The sequence below is a fragment of the Hippoglossus hippoglossus genome, chromosome 16 (genome assembly GCF_009819705.1).
Source record: "Hippoglossus hippoglossus isolate fHipHip1 chromosome 16, fHipHip1.pri, whole genome shotgun sequence".
Taxonomy (NCBI): Eukaryota; Metazoa; Chordata; class Actinopteri; order Pleuronectiformes; family Pleuronectidae; genus Hippoglossus; species Hippoglossus hippoglossus.
This window is the reverse complement of record NC_047166.1, coordinates 15252183-15270791: the sequence shown is the minus strand read 5'-3', so window position 1 is coordinate 15270791 and position 18609 is coordinate 15252183. Positions and strand designations below refer to the sequence as shown.

At 41.4% G+C, this 18609-nt stretch overlaps 1 protein-coding gene across 20 annotated transcripts in view; it reads left to right on the top strand.

Moving 5' to 3' along the window:
- The window catches only part of LOC117777069 (focal adhesion kinase 1-like), a 60445-nt gene that overhangs the window by 38089 nt on the left and 3747 nt on the right, over positions 1-18609 (top strand). For 8 of the 20 annotated variants that reach the window (XM_034611578.1, XM_034611576.1, XM_034611577.1 and 5 more), the window contains 9 exons: positions 4704-4815; positions 6133-6996; positions 10528-10605; positions 10734-10922; positions 11437-11562; positions 14001-14063; positions 16039-16078; positions 17386-17489; positions 17771-17779. In XM_034611578.1, the coding sequence (XP_034467469.1) occupies positions 4704-4815; positions 6133-6996; positions 10528-10605; positions 10734-10922; positions 11437-11562; positions 14001-14063; positions 16039-16078; positions 17386-17489; positions 17771-17779 (1585 nt within the window). Of the gene's footprint in view, positions 1-1349; positions 1702-4703; positions 4816-6132; positions 6997-10527; positions 10606-10733; positions 10923-11436; positions 11563-14000; positions 14064-16038; positions 16079-17385; positions 17490-17770; positions 17780-18609 lie in introns of those variants that run through there. The other 12 variants (XM_034611585.1, XM_034611581.1, XM_034611582.1 and 9 more) reach the window with 6 other exon arrangements.

Sequence of the window (18609 nt, the reverse complement as noted above, 5' to 3'; positions counted from 1 at the left end):
CTTAATCATTCAGGCATGCACAGACCTGTAGTGTTTGGGAAGTGATGTTTCCTCACTATCTATGATGGTGAAATAGATTATAATAGCAGGAGTGGTGGCGATGAAAGAACTAGAGTGTGAGTTTTAGACTGCTGCTGTAAAAGCGCAACTGGTCAACGGCTCATTACACTGAATCGTGAAAGAGGTTTTACATGAGTTGTACATCAAACTTTGTGTGCTAGTAAAAGAGTTTTGCATTATACTGTATGTGCATCAACCTCAAAAGATGATGTATTATGTATATACTAACTTACAGGATATCATGAAGAGTTGAAATGAATGTTTTCATGCAGTGCGATTGCTTATCATTCAAAACTTAATTAACCAGGAGAAAACTAGATATAATTTACTGCATGTAAAGTTGTAGATTAGTTCACATCATTAGAGCTAAAGCTTGAAGCAGTTTTCTACACACACACTCACATACACCAGTAGAAAAACGCAGTTTTCAGGAGCACAGCAAGATGCCATCATTGTTTCCTTCAACATGCACATTCTCTCTCCGCCTTGTTCTCTCTCTCTTACGCTCACAGAAACGGGAAAATAAAAAGTGCATATTTACCTCCCGTGGTTTTACGAGTTCGCTTAAAACCAGCATGACTCACACCTTAAATTCCACCACTATACCTCTTCCAATTTTCTCGAGGTCAGCTTTCCCCTCTCTCTCTCTCTCTCTCTCACCCCCTAATTCTGCTCCTCTACTGCTAACTCTCTTCTACTCCATCGCTTGTCTTTTGAATCCTGAACTCTTTCACCTTTTCCCCTGTGTCCTCCTGCGTCTCACTTTCTTTCTTTGGTTCCAGAAGAGTTAGAGGCCTCCAAATCACGGAGGTCCACTCATCTGACACATGTACAGTATGTTTGCGGTCGTATGTTTTAATGGGCTGAAAACCCAGTGTGGAAAAGCACATGGGAACTGCGTTTGGGTGCTAAGCTGACATTTATTCTATTGTAATTGACTATGAAGCCTTGGCATGAAGAAATAGCGAGGAACCCCTCATGTGCCCCATCCAGTGTCTTGGAAACCAAGTCAATATTGACCATGTCCACTGTGGTCACTGGTTATTAATAGGGAAACTCATGCCATATAAGGTTCTGCAGTTTGGTGTACTTTGGGTCTGGCTGGCTTATATATCATAATATCAATTATAGGTCTCTCCTGCCAAATATGCAGCTCTCAGCTACTAATGCAGTTTTCCTAGACGGCAGACCAACATGTGTGTGTGTATGTGTGTGTGTGTGTGTGTGTGTGTGTGTTTACACAGTGGGCAGCTGCCAGGAGCTACAGCTTTCCAACAGAGAGGGAGAGAGAGAGAGAATGTAAGAAGGAAGGAAAAAGACGAGCAGAACTAGTTTAGCGCTGTACTTCCATGGTCAAAGCTCGCTGACCAAGGTTTCCAATCCTCAGATCTTATTAGCCTCATAGTGAAGTCTGCGTGGTGATGTATTGCAGTTAGTGAAGTAAATAATTGCATCGTCCTGCCAAGAGGAGTAGGTTTTATCTGTGTTGAGTGTTGCTGGGACCCAGTTATTCATATGGAGTATTAGTGCTGAGTGCTGCTGGCCCATCATCAGCATTCTAGCGGCTAAGAGGATGTTCTTCTAAAAGGGCTCGACTGGAAATATTGCTGTGCTCTCGGACAGGCCTTTTTTTTTTTTAAGGTAAAGTATGGTCACTTCTGTCTCATTAAGGATTTTCTAAACTTTATTAGCCTCTAGTAAAATTAATGGTTTATTTGTGTGGACGAGTGCGCTGCATTCAGTGGATGCCAGTGCCAGAGCTGTTTTTGAGGAGCCATGTCGTATGTATCTGCAACAAAACTCATAGTTGATTGCTCGCCTACCCTCTACAGAGAGGCATGCGTTCTACTTAAAGAGTGGGTCTTTTGTTTTTAATCAATACAGTCTTAAAATAATATTCACATACCCATATGTACATTGAAACAGTTACTGGTTTCTTTGATTGTTACCAATACAGGTTGCTAAGCGATACATCACCATCAACCATAAGTGCTAATTTACATGTCACCAATAATGACAAAAGGGTTCAATGAATAATTCAAGTGTTTTTACAGATAATGTTTCCTTACTGCTGCAGTGAGTTGTTCAAACAAAGAGGGAATCATTTATCTTTTAACAAGAATAATTGATTAACAAGTCAATGTCTTGCATAAGAGCACTTCAGCAGGGTGGATGCCTAATTGCATGATTTTCAGTCTGATTTAAAGCCGGCCTCTGTTTGGCTGTATAGACTGCTACACTTTGACATGCAAAACAAATTAATAATTGAATTCATATCAGCTAATGTATCGTTCAAATGTTGCATCCCTTTTTTTAAATGCAAGAGAGAAGGGGTGAGAGAAGCCAGCAGCTAGTTTCCATCTCATTTCACTGCTCAGTGGTCGCCGGTAGCGGTTGTAGCGGGCAGCTAACAGGTGAGGAGTACGTGAGAGTGAAGCAGGGTGGAGCTGAAAAGCCCAAGATTGTGCAGTCAGCCTCAGCCTGAGTCAATAAACCAAGCAGGCCGTGTTATTCCAGGTTGTGTCGTAGTGTAGATGGGGGAGGAGACAGTTAGTGTTAATGTTGCTAGGTGCTGGTGTTGTCATCATCATCACACATGCATACATACACATTGTGTCATTTACTGTTAATCTCCGAGGCAGATTCATCGAGGACTGATCCCATTTGGACTGGTTTGTAATTGCTTTTTCAAACAAGGCCATGGCCTTTACACGCAGGTACAAACCATTGTTAGATTTAATGCTGCTATTGTGTTTATGTTTAATTCACAGGGTTAGTATGATTTTGATTAGAAAAGAAGAAGAAATGAGAAACACAATTACAGGATTTTTTTTTCACAAGGTATAGGGAAATATTTTAAAACTATAATGAAAGTTTAAAATTGTGTTTCTAACCTAATAATTTAAGCTTGAAATTAAATACGGGGGATTGTTATGATTTGTGTATAATATAAGATATAATTTGTTTTATGATTTTATTTTTTAGCTGGCTGAGTAAATTATTGAAATATTATGGATTGGGTCAGGGTTATTTCAGTGTAAAAATATTATCCTTAAAATATTTGTGTTGTGATGGAAAAGGACAAAACGTGACGAGAGACTGACCAGGACAGGTGCAAGGACACACACACACACACACAGCAGGGGACAACAGAACAGGAGGATAATGATGTTACTAGAAATAGCTTTAACCCTTGTTGAGGAAAGGAGAGCTATGTGTGTGCGTGTGTACATGTTTGTGTGTGTGTGTGAGACTACTCAGTTTTTCTGTTTTGTGGAAGCGTCGACTCTTGAGCAGCAGCTCGTTCCTCTGGGAGTCTGGTTTTGGTTTAGCAGCCATTTTCCTCAGGGAACAGGGCAGTGTGAGTAATTTAAGTAGGTAAATTCAATTGAGTATCTTTGGCTACGTGAGTCCTAAAAATGCTTTGTTTGAGTTGTGGGACGTTGCTTAGTTTGCAAGTGATTTAGTTTAATTTGCTAATTTCTTAAGCAATATCACCCAAAGATTTACTGTTGTAGTTGTTGTCAGAGTTTTATCTGACACAGCAAAAAGATGATGTCAGTACTTACTGTAAATTTACAATGAAGAGTAAAATCAGAAATGTTTACTTTGACCAGTTCAGTTGTTTTCAAGATGTAAATGTTGAAATTAAACTAAATGTCTCGATACAACAGTGGCCATCTCAGCACCACTGCGAAGAGGAGAGATTCAAAGTGTTGTTCATAAAGCATCTGAAGCCAAAGCTGCTGACACAGCTGTTGAATTGTATCTATTACTGTAGCTGGCAGAATTCACTGTATCTGAACACTGGTGGGAATTATGGGTTTTCAGAGATGGACTATTGTGGTGGAAAGAGACTGAGCAATAAGACATTTCATAACAAAATGGAATTTGTTTTTTGTGTTTTGGCATTGTGTACGAGTGAATGCATCAGTTTGTGTGTCATGAAACTTTTATCTCTGCAACGGCAGATAGAAAAACACATTTTGTTATTCTGTTTGGGAAGACCCTCACATGTGGATACCTGACCTCAGCCAGTCAGGACTGTTTGGAACCCATCTGAACCCATTGGAACCTGACGAGTCGAATTGGTGAAATGATATTCACTTTTGGATTCTGTCACACGTCAGGCTCAGGTTCGGACACAAAAAAAAGAATGCCTGCAGGTTCGGGTCAGGCTTGGTTAGTTTTCTCTCTGGCTGGGTTGTGTTTATACAAAATATAGAGTCGCACTCTAGTGTGTACCTCATATTTTTGAGTGGTATTATACTGTCTTACAGTATGTTATAAAACAAGTACAGCCACACTGTAGGGACATTTCGCAGATGTTCTAATATCAGGATATTGTAGACATTCTAATTCAGCTGGTTTATCTCAGTGCTTATTCACATTATAGCAGCAGATGGTGTACCACTGCTTGGTGTGTAATAATAACAGCCCATAGTGTTTAATGTCATGTCTTCACTGTTGCATTAGTAATGGAGATTGTGGCAGAGACAACCCTTCCTATTTATTTATTATATGCAAGCCTTCGCTTTGCCTCTCTCCAGTGCCGGAGTAAAATACTCGACAATTCCGCAGAACAAAAACCAAACATACCAGCACCCTGTTTGTCTCACAGCCTCTTTTACCTTGATTTGCAGCACTATCCTAGAGGAGGAGAAGCTCCAGCAGAAGGAGAGGAACAGGATGGAGATGAGGAGACAAGTCACTGTGTCTTGGGACTCGGGAGGGTCTGAGGAAGCACCACCAAAGGTAACACATACATCACACAAGTTTGTATCTCTGTGTCTATTTGTGTTTGTTTTGTCCGTTTGCAGGAATAAAAAAAGTCTGTCTCGCATTCTTTAGTTTTTGATGCTCAGATATGGTTTCATGTGGAGTTTGCTGCATTACACTTTGATTTTAAGTGGCCATCGTGTATATTTAGGATTCTGCTGGACCCTGGTGACATCCTTAGTTCAGTCAATGTTGAAGTCATGATTCTAGTGGGTTTTTCTCACCATAGCGGTTTTTAGACATGATCTCAGGAAAATGTCCGGACAATTGTGTTCGGACATTTTCCGGAGTTTGCCTTTCCCATATGAAGGCAAGCAGGAGACTGTCCGGGGTCAGACATGTTCACAACAACAGAAACATCAGTGGAGGATACAGTGAGCAGGACGATGTGTATACATTTTCCAACAGACATTATGTTTTTTGTTTACAGAGCATCAACACCGGCAACGGCTCTGATTGCCGAAATCGAATTAATCTTATTTTCTTTCTGTATGGCACCTTTTCCCCAGAGAAATTTGTATTCTTCTTGTTTTTTTCTCAGTTTTGTCTCCTTCATGTGTTAGAAGCTTTATGAACACGCCCTCTGGCTTGCTGTGAATTCTCCCGACATTTTCCTGCTGTATTCTCACACACACAGACGAGACTCTGGAGAAATCAAAATGTGACAAGTGAATATTTTTGTTGTGATGCTGCAATTTTTAAATGATCAAACATCAAGAACAAGACCTGTTTGTAACTTGCTCCCTTAAAACCTCTCAACAAGGTGGACATCTTTTATAATCACATTTTTACAAATGTGACAATCATTTTTAAATTCTTTTTTTACTAAGACCGTAAACCCCACCCCCACCCCTTCCTCCTCCACTAGTACCATCCCACACCTCACAGCTTGTTGCCCCAGCTGCTGGCTGCTTCACCCACACTCACTGCCCCCCACGACCCCTGCTGTTCGCATCTGTTACCTGTTTCTTTTGGTTACAACTAAAGCCATATGTGCTGAACAGTAGCTTTTGAGATTAAGAGATTCGATTTTTTTTAAGATGTCATTGATGCAGTTGCCCAAAACTCAACTTTGTTTCCACTATGTTTTAATTAATTTGACGATAAGTACAAATTTAAATGTTGTTCAGGATCTTTTACTTTTATTTTTCATCTCAGTCTGTATGGCTTTGGTTATAGTCGTGCACATTTTGTGTCTGTCCCTCCCTGTCTCTCTCACCTGTCAACTCTTACCTCTATGATACTTTTTTATTTCCATTCCCCCCTCCTCTACTTTTGTCTTTCTGTACGCAGCCCAGCCGTCGTCCCTCCCTGCAGCCGACCTTCAGTCTGGATTGTCTTTCTGCTCCTTCTTCTCACCACCATTGCCATCAAAACCAGCACTTTGCCTCCCAGCTTTCCCTTTACCATGGAAACCCTGATTCTTTATCTACCTACGCCTCCTCTCACTCACCCGCTCCTCCACTCTACCCCTCCTCTTTGCAATTTCCCCATCACTTTTCCTCTTCTCCTAATCCACAGTTTATACCGGCTCCCCTTCAAAACACCACTCAGTACAATCGCTCTTTCTCTCCACACCACACTAGATTGAATCCCGAATCCAAAGCTTGTCCGAGCTCGTTGCAACAGTTTCAAACAAACCACTGTTCTCTACCTCGCGCAAATTCAGAGAGCATGTCCAACGGCAGCTGCCCCCACAAGATAAATCCCTCTTCTAACAGCCACCTGCTCGGTTCGTCTCAGCCAGCGTCAAACATCTCCCACTCCCATCCCAGGAACTTCTCTCCGCTCCTCTCCCTCTCCAGTCCTAACATTAACTCTCTGCCCCGCAGGTTGTCAGATGTTTGTCCCCTCACCCTCCAAAACAACCATCCCAAGTCAAACTCTAATCTTAAAACCCCGCTGCCACCCAGCTTTCACCACGGCTGCCAAACTAATCCCAGAACCTCACTCCAACCTGACTCTGACCCCCAGGCCCAACACCATGCGGTGCAGTCATGTGGGAGGCCCCCGCTGGTCTCCGCTGCTCCCCTCACTCCCTATACTCTACCCTCCACTAACCTTCATCCACCCAGTAGAAAACCAAGTCCCGCTGTAACTGCCCACATGCCATTTTCCATCCCCTGCTCTGAAAGACCCATGTCCATATCTCTGAAGGCAGGTGGTGTTACGCTACTCTGCACAATGTCTGTTTTTAATAACTGAAACAAACCTGTGTGTGTCCGCATCAAAGAAGGTTGCAACATTCTTGGTAGTGGAGCTTCTGCAAAATGTCCAGGGGGATTTCAAAAGAAAATTACATGATTTTGATTGTGGTAAAGGCTTCGTTTCGGAGGAACTGAAACCTTTTTTCGACTGAACAGTTTTCGACTGAAGGCACAGTACCAACCCCCAAAAAAGCCACAACCAAAATGTTGCAAACATTTTTGACGTACAACTTTAATCGTCACCACCTCTGACTGAACTCAGTTAAGGCTGTGAGTCATCGATTAGAACTAAGTGCAGTGATGTCGATGCCAGTAACTGCATTCAGCATGTTTGTGCTTATCCTGGTGGCATGTGCTTTACAACGTGAAGGACGTGCGGTCAGAACGTCCTCAGCTGTGATTGAATGTGGTTACATGTATTGCTGTTTGTCTATGTCAGGCCTTGTGTTGATGTGTCCTGGGATTATTGTAGCCTATTTCTAGCCTGTGCCGGATGCCTGTGCAAAACCCTAATTCCAACTCTGACTCACCTCACACACTTGGAGCCTAAATGCTGTATTTCATGGATAAGCAGAAAAGAACAGTCACAATATTGACAAAAAAACCTCTAGTGGTCAGCTAAACATCACTGGTGTTTTAATGACAAGGAATCAGCTCAAAATGGATGTTAACATCTTTTTTTACACCAGGTGGAACCCAAAGTCCAGAACTTAGGCTGCAATGCAGCAACTCGCCACCTCCTGGTCCCATTCATGTCCAAGAGGAAAGACTTTAAACCTCTGTCATACTAAGGATCTGCCTTTTGTATTGAATTCTGCCACGTTATTTTTATACACACCTGGAGCTCAGAAGAATGCATGAAGCTTTTGTTTGTTTCTATGAATAGTCTCTACGTGAGCGTGTTTACACAGGGTAGGCTCTCTTTCCCCTTGACCCAGCTGTTGGGTGCTAACACTCGATGAACACATGAGCTTGATTTTGTCGGTGACTCGGTTTTAGGGTGAAAGTTCAGTCTGCCCTCGTAACTGCAGCAGTAACCTACCCTGAGAGGTTTCTTGTAAAAATCTGAAATGCTGCTGCTATCAGAGATATTGGTACCAGTGAGAAACGAGAGATTGAAACTTGTAAACAAAAATTAAATCAAGTTGTATAAGACAACTGAAGGATGGGTTGAAAGGTAAATTACTGAAAAAAAACCATCTCTGTGATAAGTGACTGCGAGTCGTCCCTGTTCCAGAGCTGCTGGTGTATGTTTGTGCAGCACTGTGACCCTTGTAATGGTGATAGATGTGTTTCTGTGGAGGAGGCGATGAATCGTACCCCAGAGATACATGAGGCAAAAAGAAAATCTTAATTACACCTCGCCACTCAACATTCCTAAAATTCTTCATTGAGTTATGCCATTGGGCGATGTGCTAGTAACGGGTATGCGCCTCACGACAACAGATTAATTTAACAAGAATTCCAATGACTGCGTGGGCTGCCCTGAAATTTTGAGTTTTTGATTTATACAATCAGTTTAAATGCTTCGAGGTGATGACATATTTAAAAACAGTATTTTCTGGCAACACATAGACATAAGTGTTATTAGATGCAAAGTACCTCATGGAGACAGATTATACAGGGTTTCTGCAGGGTCTTAAAAAGCCTAAAAAGGTATAAAACTTAATAATCTGAATTTTAGGCTAACTGATAACTGAGTCGACCAACATCTTTGTCAGAATATATCAGTACACTCAGCTTGGCTGTGGAAAACACATACTTACTGCCTCTGTCTGTAGTTTGCAAGATAATGTAGCCTATCAAGTGTTATTCTCTACCAGGCTTAGTTCACCTTAGCTTCAATTATATGAAAGTGTCTCCTATTTATTCATTATCGTCTAAAAAAAGGTTTTAGAACGTCTTAAATTAAACTTGTTGAAACCTGCAGAAACCCTGTTCTGGTAAACAAACTATTTTGCACATTTACTTTCGACAAGTTGCAGACTCTCCACACGGTGACCCCCCCAACGGTTCATCTGGTAGCTTATGTGTATAATTGTATTTTTGCCAGCAGATAGTGTGCATTGGAACATCTGCAGTTGTAGAATTGAATCAATGGCAGAATTATTTGGTCATTAATCCTGTCTTATAAGTATTCATCCATACGTCTCCAGATAGAAACAAGTGTCTGTGTGTCAGTCCCGTCTGATTAACCTCCCGCCTGTCTGTCTGTCGTCCCTGTGTTTATCTTACTATCTTTAAACTGGGTATTCCCAGGGAAACCTCTCTTGACATGGACTCACTGTGACAGGGCTGTGAGTCTGGAGCAGATTGAAACTTTTTAGGATCTAATTTTCCTCTTGTGTAAGAACAGTGTGTCCTTCCATGTGTGAGCATGTCCACAAACATGCCCTATGTTGGTCTGACTCTGTCTGAAAGTGTTGCAGCTCCCTTTTGTCTCGTCTTGAGTTTCTTTGTCTTGTCTGCTTCTCTTTGTCCTTCCCCTTTTTTTCTTTCCTTGTCATCCCTCCCTGTCTTTCTTTGCTGTCTGCCTCCTTTCCTCCCCGTGTGTCTGTGTTTCTGTCTTGCTGTCGGAGGTGTGGTCCAGAGAAAGCTACTATGAGAGACTGTGGAAGGTAGAAGTTACTGTAATATTGTGCTGTAGACACTGGCTCTGTGTGAGAGCAGTTTGAATCATTAAGAGAAACATATCCCCGGGTCATTTAAAGAGAAGAGGGGAAACTGTTCATCAGCTTCTAACAGCTTCATCTCGACAAATCACCTGAAACCAAGAAAAGAAACAAGGCTGCGGGTTCACCAAGGACTTCTGTTTTCAGCTACAAGTGTTAACCAAAGGAGTAGGAAATAATACAATATAATCTATACTCTGTCCTCTATTAAACCCTAATCCTTTTGCATTACATTGTCTTACAATGCAAACGTCTTTTTAGCAGGAGAAATCCCAATTGTTATCCTGATAGGAAATGTTTTACATCCCATTATGCCTGGTTAGCAGCAGTATATATTTTTTATATCCTAATGAGAAACAAATGTACTGAAAATAGTGTTTTTTGGTGAACCTCATAACACACTGTTTACAACCCTGCATCACATCTAATCCGATTTCCCAGGAACTTGTTATCCAGGAATATAACATAGTTTGCACCGGTGACCCATGGATGTTGATGTTTAGCGTAGGGACAGTTGTTCATGCCAGTTCAACTAACAGCTTGCTGGACTTGCAGCCCAGTGGGTAGTCCCTTTTGATTGACAGCTAACCCAGCCACACAAACAGCACCTGGAGGTTTGTGTGTTGATTGTCTGAATGTCCCGGTGTCCCGTCCTCCACCGTTCAGTCTGGAAAAACAATCAACAAGCATTTTAAATTTGTTTTTGTTTTTCCTTCTCAACCTCTCCTCCTCTGCTTTTCTTCCCTCTGTCTTTCTCTCTCTCTCTCTCTCTCTCTCTTTTCTTTGGTTCTCTCTATCTCTTTCTGTAGCCGAGTAGACCAGGCTACCCCAGTCCTCGCTCAAGTGAAGGTTTTTACCCCAGTCCCCAGCATCCTGGACACTACCAGGTATGTTAACAAACTCCACAACTCATGCTACTGAACTACAACTCATATGGTGTAATACAAAGTGTTCTGAGTTACAGTCATGAAAACAAAGAGAACTGATAAAAGACATTTGTCTCTGTCCCTGTCAGATGGCGGGGTACCCTGGCCCTCACACGCTTCCCTCCGTGCCCAGCGCCCTGTACCCGCCACAGGCAGCCATGCTGGACACGCACCACGCGCACACGCACCCTCGCCACCATGTCCACACACACTCGCACGCGCAACTCCTTCCCCAGCCTCATGGACAGGACATGGCACTGTGGGGCTCTGCAATGGAGGTAGGAGACTAAATCATCGTACTTGGAAAACTATTTTTTTCATATGTTTGTTTTGAATTTTCAAGACTTCTGTAATCTGCTGCTCTAAGAAGTTAAATATTATTACTTTTTTACATTATAGTAAATTCTTTGTTGACTCTTTTGAACAAAATCTGCCATTTTGCAAGAATTGCATTTGTTGCCTGGTAGCCGTAAGACACTGATCTGTGAGAAAATATTGAGAAGGGGAAAAAAACTGTAGCATCATGAGTTCAGGCGATAAAACCTATAATCCATATATGAAAATATTACAAATTATACAACCATTATTTTTAGTTTGTATGTGTGTTGATTGCCTCCCTTCAGCCTCTCATCAGTCTGGTGTATGTGTCTGTCTGTCTCCATGTCCTGTGTGTTTGTGGTTGTGCATGTCTCTCTTCATTTGTGTGTCCCTGTGTTGGTGTGCATGTCTGTTGCTTCGCCTTGTTTTCTTTTGTTGCACGTTTGTTTGTTTGTGTTGTGTGCTTGTGTGTAGGACAGGGCAGTAGACATGCAGCAGTGTGTAGGCCAGCAGTGCCTGTTAATGGAGGAACAGCTGATGATACAACAACAGCAGATGGAGGAGGATCAGAGGTGGCTGGAACAGGAGGAAATGCTGCTGGTAACACACACACCACACGGTGCAAAACACACACAGACACACTTGCATCACACACAACAACACACAATACTAACAATTATAGTATACACATACTAATACTAACAAGTACATTTGACTTAACTGGAAAGTTCCCTCCTCAAATTATCTTAAACATTACTGAACAATCAATTTCACTGCGGAGAAGAAGAATACTGAGAAACAGGTGTCCAGTCTCCTCTGTGTGTGATGTTGTTGTGCATGACACAGTGTGTTATCCTTACTGTAATGCAAAGCTATAAGTTGCCATCTTTGACTTGTCAGTTGTGTTCTTGAGTTTTTTTTAAGTTCCAAGATGCATGTTGTTGTGTTTTTGTTATTTTGTTGAAGGTTTCTCTGCAACTCATCACATGACTATTATTAGTCCTAATAAATAACAAATATATACATTTAATCCACCTCAAATCAGGAATAATTCTTAAGTAATATTAGCTTTATATTTCCTAATAACAGCGCTAATGAAGGTTCCCAGCTGTCGTGGCAGTAATAATATAATTGATTAGAACTTTTTACATTAGCTAAAAGTTTTGATCAATATAATCAATCGACAGTCACCTGCTATTGCCATCTCTGCTGCTTATCACAGGAGTGTAGCGCCAACTGCTGCTCAGCTTTTTCAGAGCTCGGCACAGCCAACCAGCCACTGCGGCTTATTCTTGTAAAACTCACTCTGAATTGTTGCTGCTTCGTTGATAAAGTGTGAAAATGTTAAATGTTTTGATGGAGGGAGCCTCGACAAGAAGAGCGGGGGAGAGAGGAGGGAGGAAACGTTTCATGTAGGATGCATATTTCTGTGAATGCTGATTGAGGATGTCTGGGGTTTTTTGCTCAAGAATTTTATTGTGTTGAGTTTTGTGTGTGTGTGTGTGTGTGTGCGTGTGTGTGTGTGTGTGAGAGAGAGAGAGAGAGTTTGTAGGCAGGTGTGGCCTATGTGAATTCCAGGCTAATGATAGGCTTAGAGAATCTAACAGCCCATTCAACAGTCTGTATTTGACCCACAACCACTAACTGACATCAGACAAGATTACTGAAAAGTTTGGTGTGTGTGTGTGCGTGTGCGTGTGCGCGTGTGCGTGCATGTGCGCGTGTGTTGCAGGCTGGTTGTTTTTATAACACTGTCACTTGGGAGGGGCGAGTAAAAGAGGAGGGTGGGGAGAGAAAGGGTGGAGAAATGAAGGTTTTGGGAAAGAAGTGTAGACATGCTCGTGCACTGACGGCTGACTGTTGGCAGCACGTTCCATCCCTCCTCCCTCCCTTCTCCTCTCCTTCCCCCTCTCTCTCTCTCTCTCTCTCTCTCTCTCTCTCTCTCTCTCTCTCTCTCTCTCTCTCTCAGTGTGTCAGAGTCAGATATAAATGTGGTGGAGGCAGGAAGCCGGAGTTGAATTTGAATTCTTGTCTTGATGAAACCGCTGGCACAGACCGGGGTGAAGGCTCAAATTCAGACAGGGAAAACCCTCAGTTCCAGAGGCAGACGAAGCTAAAAGATAAATATAATAGGGCTAGAAGACAACAACACAGACACAACACCTCAAAAACAAACTTGGACACAAACAATTCATCAGGGAACTTTGATGAACTCAGTGGCAATGCTGGTCTTCAAGTCCTGTCTTGGAAAACTGGTAGGCGAGGATGGTTGTGTGTGAGAGCGTGGTGGATTGATATGGTTATTTGAATGTACGGTAGTTGTATATGTAGACGTGTGTATGTGGTTTTATTTTTTGGGGGTTAAATTTCAATCTGAAAAGTTCTTGTAAAGTTGGAAATGTTAGTCGGGTGAAAGTTGAGGATGTTGTTATCCTGCAGCTTTGAACAGTGTGTTCCTGTTGGGAGGTCTCATGCAGGGAAAGAGTGTTTGGATTATTTTCTTTTTCATGTTAGCTTCACTGTTGTGGTTCATTTCCTCATCTACTTAATCATTGGTAAGATTAAACTTTGATTTGGAGAGCAGGAGTCTGCCCACTTGCTTTGTCTTCAAACTGTTACTCATTTACTGATGTCATGGTGACTTATTTTCATGTGTTCCTAAACTGGCTGCATGTGGTTGTCATTCGATGGTAAAAGATCTTTAATGAATCAGTAAATCAACCGGGTTATTGATGGAGTTTGCACCATGCAATGCATCATTCTGACAACAGCATGGGACATGAGCTCACAGCATGCCTTAAAAGGGTAAATGTCTCGAAGAGCATCCCAGGAATCAAAATCCATCACTGCCTGTAAAGATATTTACAGAAAAGCAATGGGATTTTCTGCTCAGTGCAAAAAACAACAGCAATCATTTTTGAATAACCTGATCTGTCTCTCTAATCGATTGATCGACTGCTGCCCTGAGTCCCTGAACCTAAATACTGTTGATATGCGGAGGCGTCTAATTTAATCTTTCTTATTTTTGTGTGTTTTAGAAACCAGACGCCAGAACTTCTCGAGGGAGTCTGGACAGAGAGGATGGTGGACTCCAACCTCCAGTGAGTTGTTGTTTCTTTAACTATCATTGTTAGTTGGTGCTCTTCATGCACTTAAAAGGATGATATCTCTGAGATTTGTAAATGAGTAAATATGTTGTGAAGGGAGGTGTTTTCTTTTCTTCCTGGATGAACTTTGTTTCACCCTCAAACTTTATCTTCACTGTCAAAATCCTGACCTCCATCACGTGTCCTCCTGCTTCACATGCACATCTCAAAAATAGAAGTTGTTTTTCTGAGCTGCTTGTTTTTTAAGCGAGGAGGATGTCCGATAGAGACAAACGCAGACGGAAGTTCACGTTCTGCTCAGACTCACTGCGATTGGCCGAAGCATGTGTTTGTTTTGATTAGAGCAGAGGGGATTGATCCATGGACAGGAAGTGACCTGCGAGGGGGGTGGGGTCATCAGTGAGGGGGTCAATAGATTCCCATAACAAGCCCGACTCGTCTCTTCATCTGACTGGTGCACAAAGTACCTCAGCCTGCTGCAGTTTACTGTGCTCTCTCTAATTGCACAGGTTACAGTGTGACAATCACCATTAGAGGAGGAAATGGTGAATGTGGACTCGTAGAAAGTTGTGGGCTTGGTCTTTTTCCAATCTTCTATCACCCCCCCCCCATGGCAACATATAGGATGATAATTTTTCCTAAAAGTTAATATTTCTCATATAAAGCTGAAGTAACTGGTTCATTGATCAATTAAAAGTCAATTTGAAATTACTTAAATTTTTTTTTACTGTTGAGTGACAAGAAAATGATAATCTGGAGCATCACCTTGAGCTTTAGGGAGTTGGGAGTGCCAACACACACAAATGATTAATAGTTGAACCAAGTAGCAGATTAATCGATAATGAAAATAATCTGCAGCAGTAGTCACATGAATAAGTAAAAACAAAAAATGTGTGTGTGTGTGTGTGTGTGTGTGTGTGTGTGTGTGTGTGTGTGTGTGTGTGTGTGTGTGTGTGTGTGTGTGTGTGTGTGTGTGTGTGTGTGTGTGTGTGAGACCACTTCAGAGAGCTCACCACATCAATCTTAGATTCAGCAGAGATGACACAAATGATTTGCACAGTGTACATTTTTATTTAAAAACCTACTGATGGTGAGATGCTGATGTTAATGCCTCTTACGTCTAATGGTTCTATTCAAAGAGTTCAAATAGGAGTCCATTCTGTGATTCATCTTCATCCTGACATTAAACTATGTTGTTTATCTGAGCTTTTACATAGCGTTAAATTCCGAGGAGCCAATTTCTGAGTTGCGTGTTGATGTACGTTGTGTCCCTGTTGCCAGCAGAGCTTGTCACAGAAGTTACCATAAGCAAGACAGATATTTCTGTCTCTGTAATTCATCTCGCTGCTAGTCCTCCTCCTCCCATTGAATGGCTGTGGTTTGTGGTGGGAAAAGCTCCTTCGTTTGTATGTGAATGTGTGTCTTTGTGTGTGTGTGTGTGGGTAAAATGCTGTAGTAGAGTATTTTGGGGTGTTGGTGGTGGTCAGACCATGACTTTTTGAAGCTCTCTGTGCTGTTTTCTCACACAGAGGAAACAACAGAGATGCAGTAATAATGCAACAGAGTAAATATGAAATATGTCTGCTACCACAGAAGAGTTTGTGGCATTGTTTTATTCTCACGACCATCAAATGATAAAGAGCTGCTCTGTGAGGTTTGTTTCTGGTTTTCAAAGAGTTGCACTAACAAAGGAAACCCATATTTCTGTCATCCCTGCGTCGCCAGACAGAATATCTTTCTTAGAAACACAGTGCTCGACCACACACCACTGGAAACAGAAACAGCTCCTTGACTGGTTTTACAAGAACAAATTGAGACTTGATGTCGTGTAACATGAAAATTAAATTGGATTCCCTGAATTTTTCAGAAGCAGCTGGTGGTTTTTGCTTGTGAGGTTCTCATTTCCTGTCAAGCTTTGGACCGTGCAATTTCTAACCCAATATTTTGTTGTTTATGTTTGTTTGTGCAGACGGGAAACCAGCACATATACCAGCCCGTTGGCAAAGCAGGTAATAGACAGACCTTTAACCCTCTATCATTACAGTCAAGCAACTGCTGTTGTTTCACTCTCTCCTCTTTTTCCGTCTTCTAATCGAAGTTCACACATCACATGGCTTTCCAGCTCTTCTTCAATCTCTGTTAACAGATCCTTTATCTTCAGATTGTGTCAGTGCGTGTGTGTGTGTGTGTGTGCGTGTGTGTGTGTCTGCCTGCAGAGTTCACAGTCTGTTGCCACAATATGACACAATTCGCCTTTTGGCTTAAAATGAGTAAATGTGTTTCAAAGGACCCAACATGTCAAGCTTGATATTCTGCGAGAAAACACCACAGCCCTGCAAGCAGCCGAGTGCAGAGGACATAGAAAAACATTCAGCTGAAAATAGTTCCACAGTGTGGAGACAGTTTTCTTTTTTTAGTACGAAGAATTGCATTTTTTCCCTGTAGCTTAAGTTTTTTGTTTTTTTTGACTGGGACAATGCAGAAAAGCACTGTAACATTTGTTTTAGCCGTAGGAACTTGATACACATGCACTGCACAGGCTAATCCCTGGTTTATGCTTTTCCAATCTAAAAATGTCACAATACATTATTATAATAAAAGTATAAGTAAGGGCCTGGTCATATGTGAATATTTTTCAGTGCTGAAGCTTCACATACCTATACCTATAGGTGTGTGAAGCTTCAGATAATCACTTCGCATTGACCTATGTGTGGCCGTGCCCTTAACCTGATACACATAAAAAATACAATTTGTTTACTTATTTGTTTACTGTGTTTTTATTGTGGAATTGTCGTGACTGGAGATTAATTAACTTTTAGTTTTAAGTTTACCTATAAAGCAGATTTAAAACAACCAAGAGTTGAGTGTACAAACATAAATAAAAACTAAAAGAAATACAGGAGTAAAATACAGTAAATTAAAATGTAATAAAATAAATATGATTAATGGCAAAAAACTGATAAATAACAAAGGACAGTCAAAAGCCTGAGAGAACATGTGGGTCTGCGGAGAGGGAATGTAAAAGGTCAAATGTTCCAAAGCTTTGGAGCAGCATGAGACCATCTTCCTTTTTTTCGTGATTTATACTTTTTAGATTTGATTAAACTGATGGACCAACAGAACAAGGCATTGGAAGCTTCGGGAAAACAAAGTGATTATGAAAATAATCATTAGTCGCAGCACCATGATGTGAACTAACACTAAGAGGACAGACTCTAGCTGAGAGCCGCTGAGGGAGCAATGTACAATCTGTCCAGAACATCTTTAACATGTAACACGAGACTTAATTCTCACTTTTATATGTCGTTTCCTGCAGAGCATGCAGCTCCTCCAAAGAAACCCCCTCGACCTGGAGCCCAAAGCCAAGTGGGCAGTCTGGCCTGTCTAAATACTGGAGACAGTTACAATGATGGAGTTAAGGTACACACACACATGCACACACATAGTGACAAGCAGAGTAAACAAAAATCAAACATGTGACTTTTTAACACACAAACCCAAGAAGAAAATATTTTCATGCAAATATGCATTGACATTTTGATAAAAACACACTTTTGTAGAAAATATACACAAATACACACAGTGCATGTTTTAAATGCTCTGAGCATTAATATTTTCCTGTTATCTTCTTCTCCTTTGGCTGCTCCCCCTCTTCTCCCTCCTCTACCTCCTCCTGCACTCTGCCTTAATGCTGAACCTAGCCCTGGCGGGTAAGCAGCACACTGCCTGTGTGTGTTTACTGTGCGTCTTGTCTCCTGGTCGATCACACACTGACTCATTTGCTCCTTTTCTTCCATCAGCGCAACAGATCAAATTTCGGTTAAATAGACAAAACAAATATGTGTCATCCCTGTAGTCATCCTGTGGGAAGCTTTTTATCGTCTCGATTTTTTTTTCCTCTTAAAACTAACATCTCAAACTAAATGGTTTTGTTTTGTTACACTAACGATATGAACCCCCTGTCACACTGCAAATCCTGCATAATTAATTTACTTTACTCTCAATAGACAGGATTTTGATCTAATCAAACACTAATCATACACAGTTTTCTAGGTTCAGGAGAAACATTTTATTTACCTCTGTATCCTTAATATTACCAGCGGTTACTTGATGCTAATGATGGAGGGTATCGTTCGTTGTTCACCTTGTAAAAAGCCTGTGGAGGGAAATTTGTGTTTTTTCGACTATACGTTACAAAACTCCACCCTAACGTACATATAGTATGTTAATCTACATGAATATGAGAAGCAGAAGTAACAGGCCATAATGTGAGCAGGGATCAGGGCTGTAGTGTTTTTTTAGATCCTGTGTCTGAAAAGTAATTTAGCACTGGAGGGAGAATTGGGTCGAGGGTGATTAAGAAGAAATAAGAAGATGAAGATGATGATGAGGAGTGAAATTGTGCTGAAGAACAGAGGATTAGATTCTAAACAAACATGGATTCAGGAACATGTCATAACTACGACAGGACACAATTAATCAATGTATTCATAATCTGTTTCAAGTGTGACCCCTGCGGGATTATTTTCAGATTCGATTG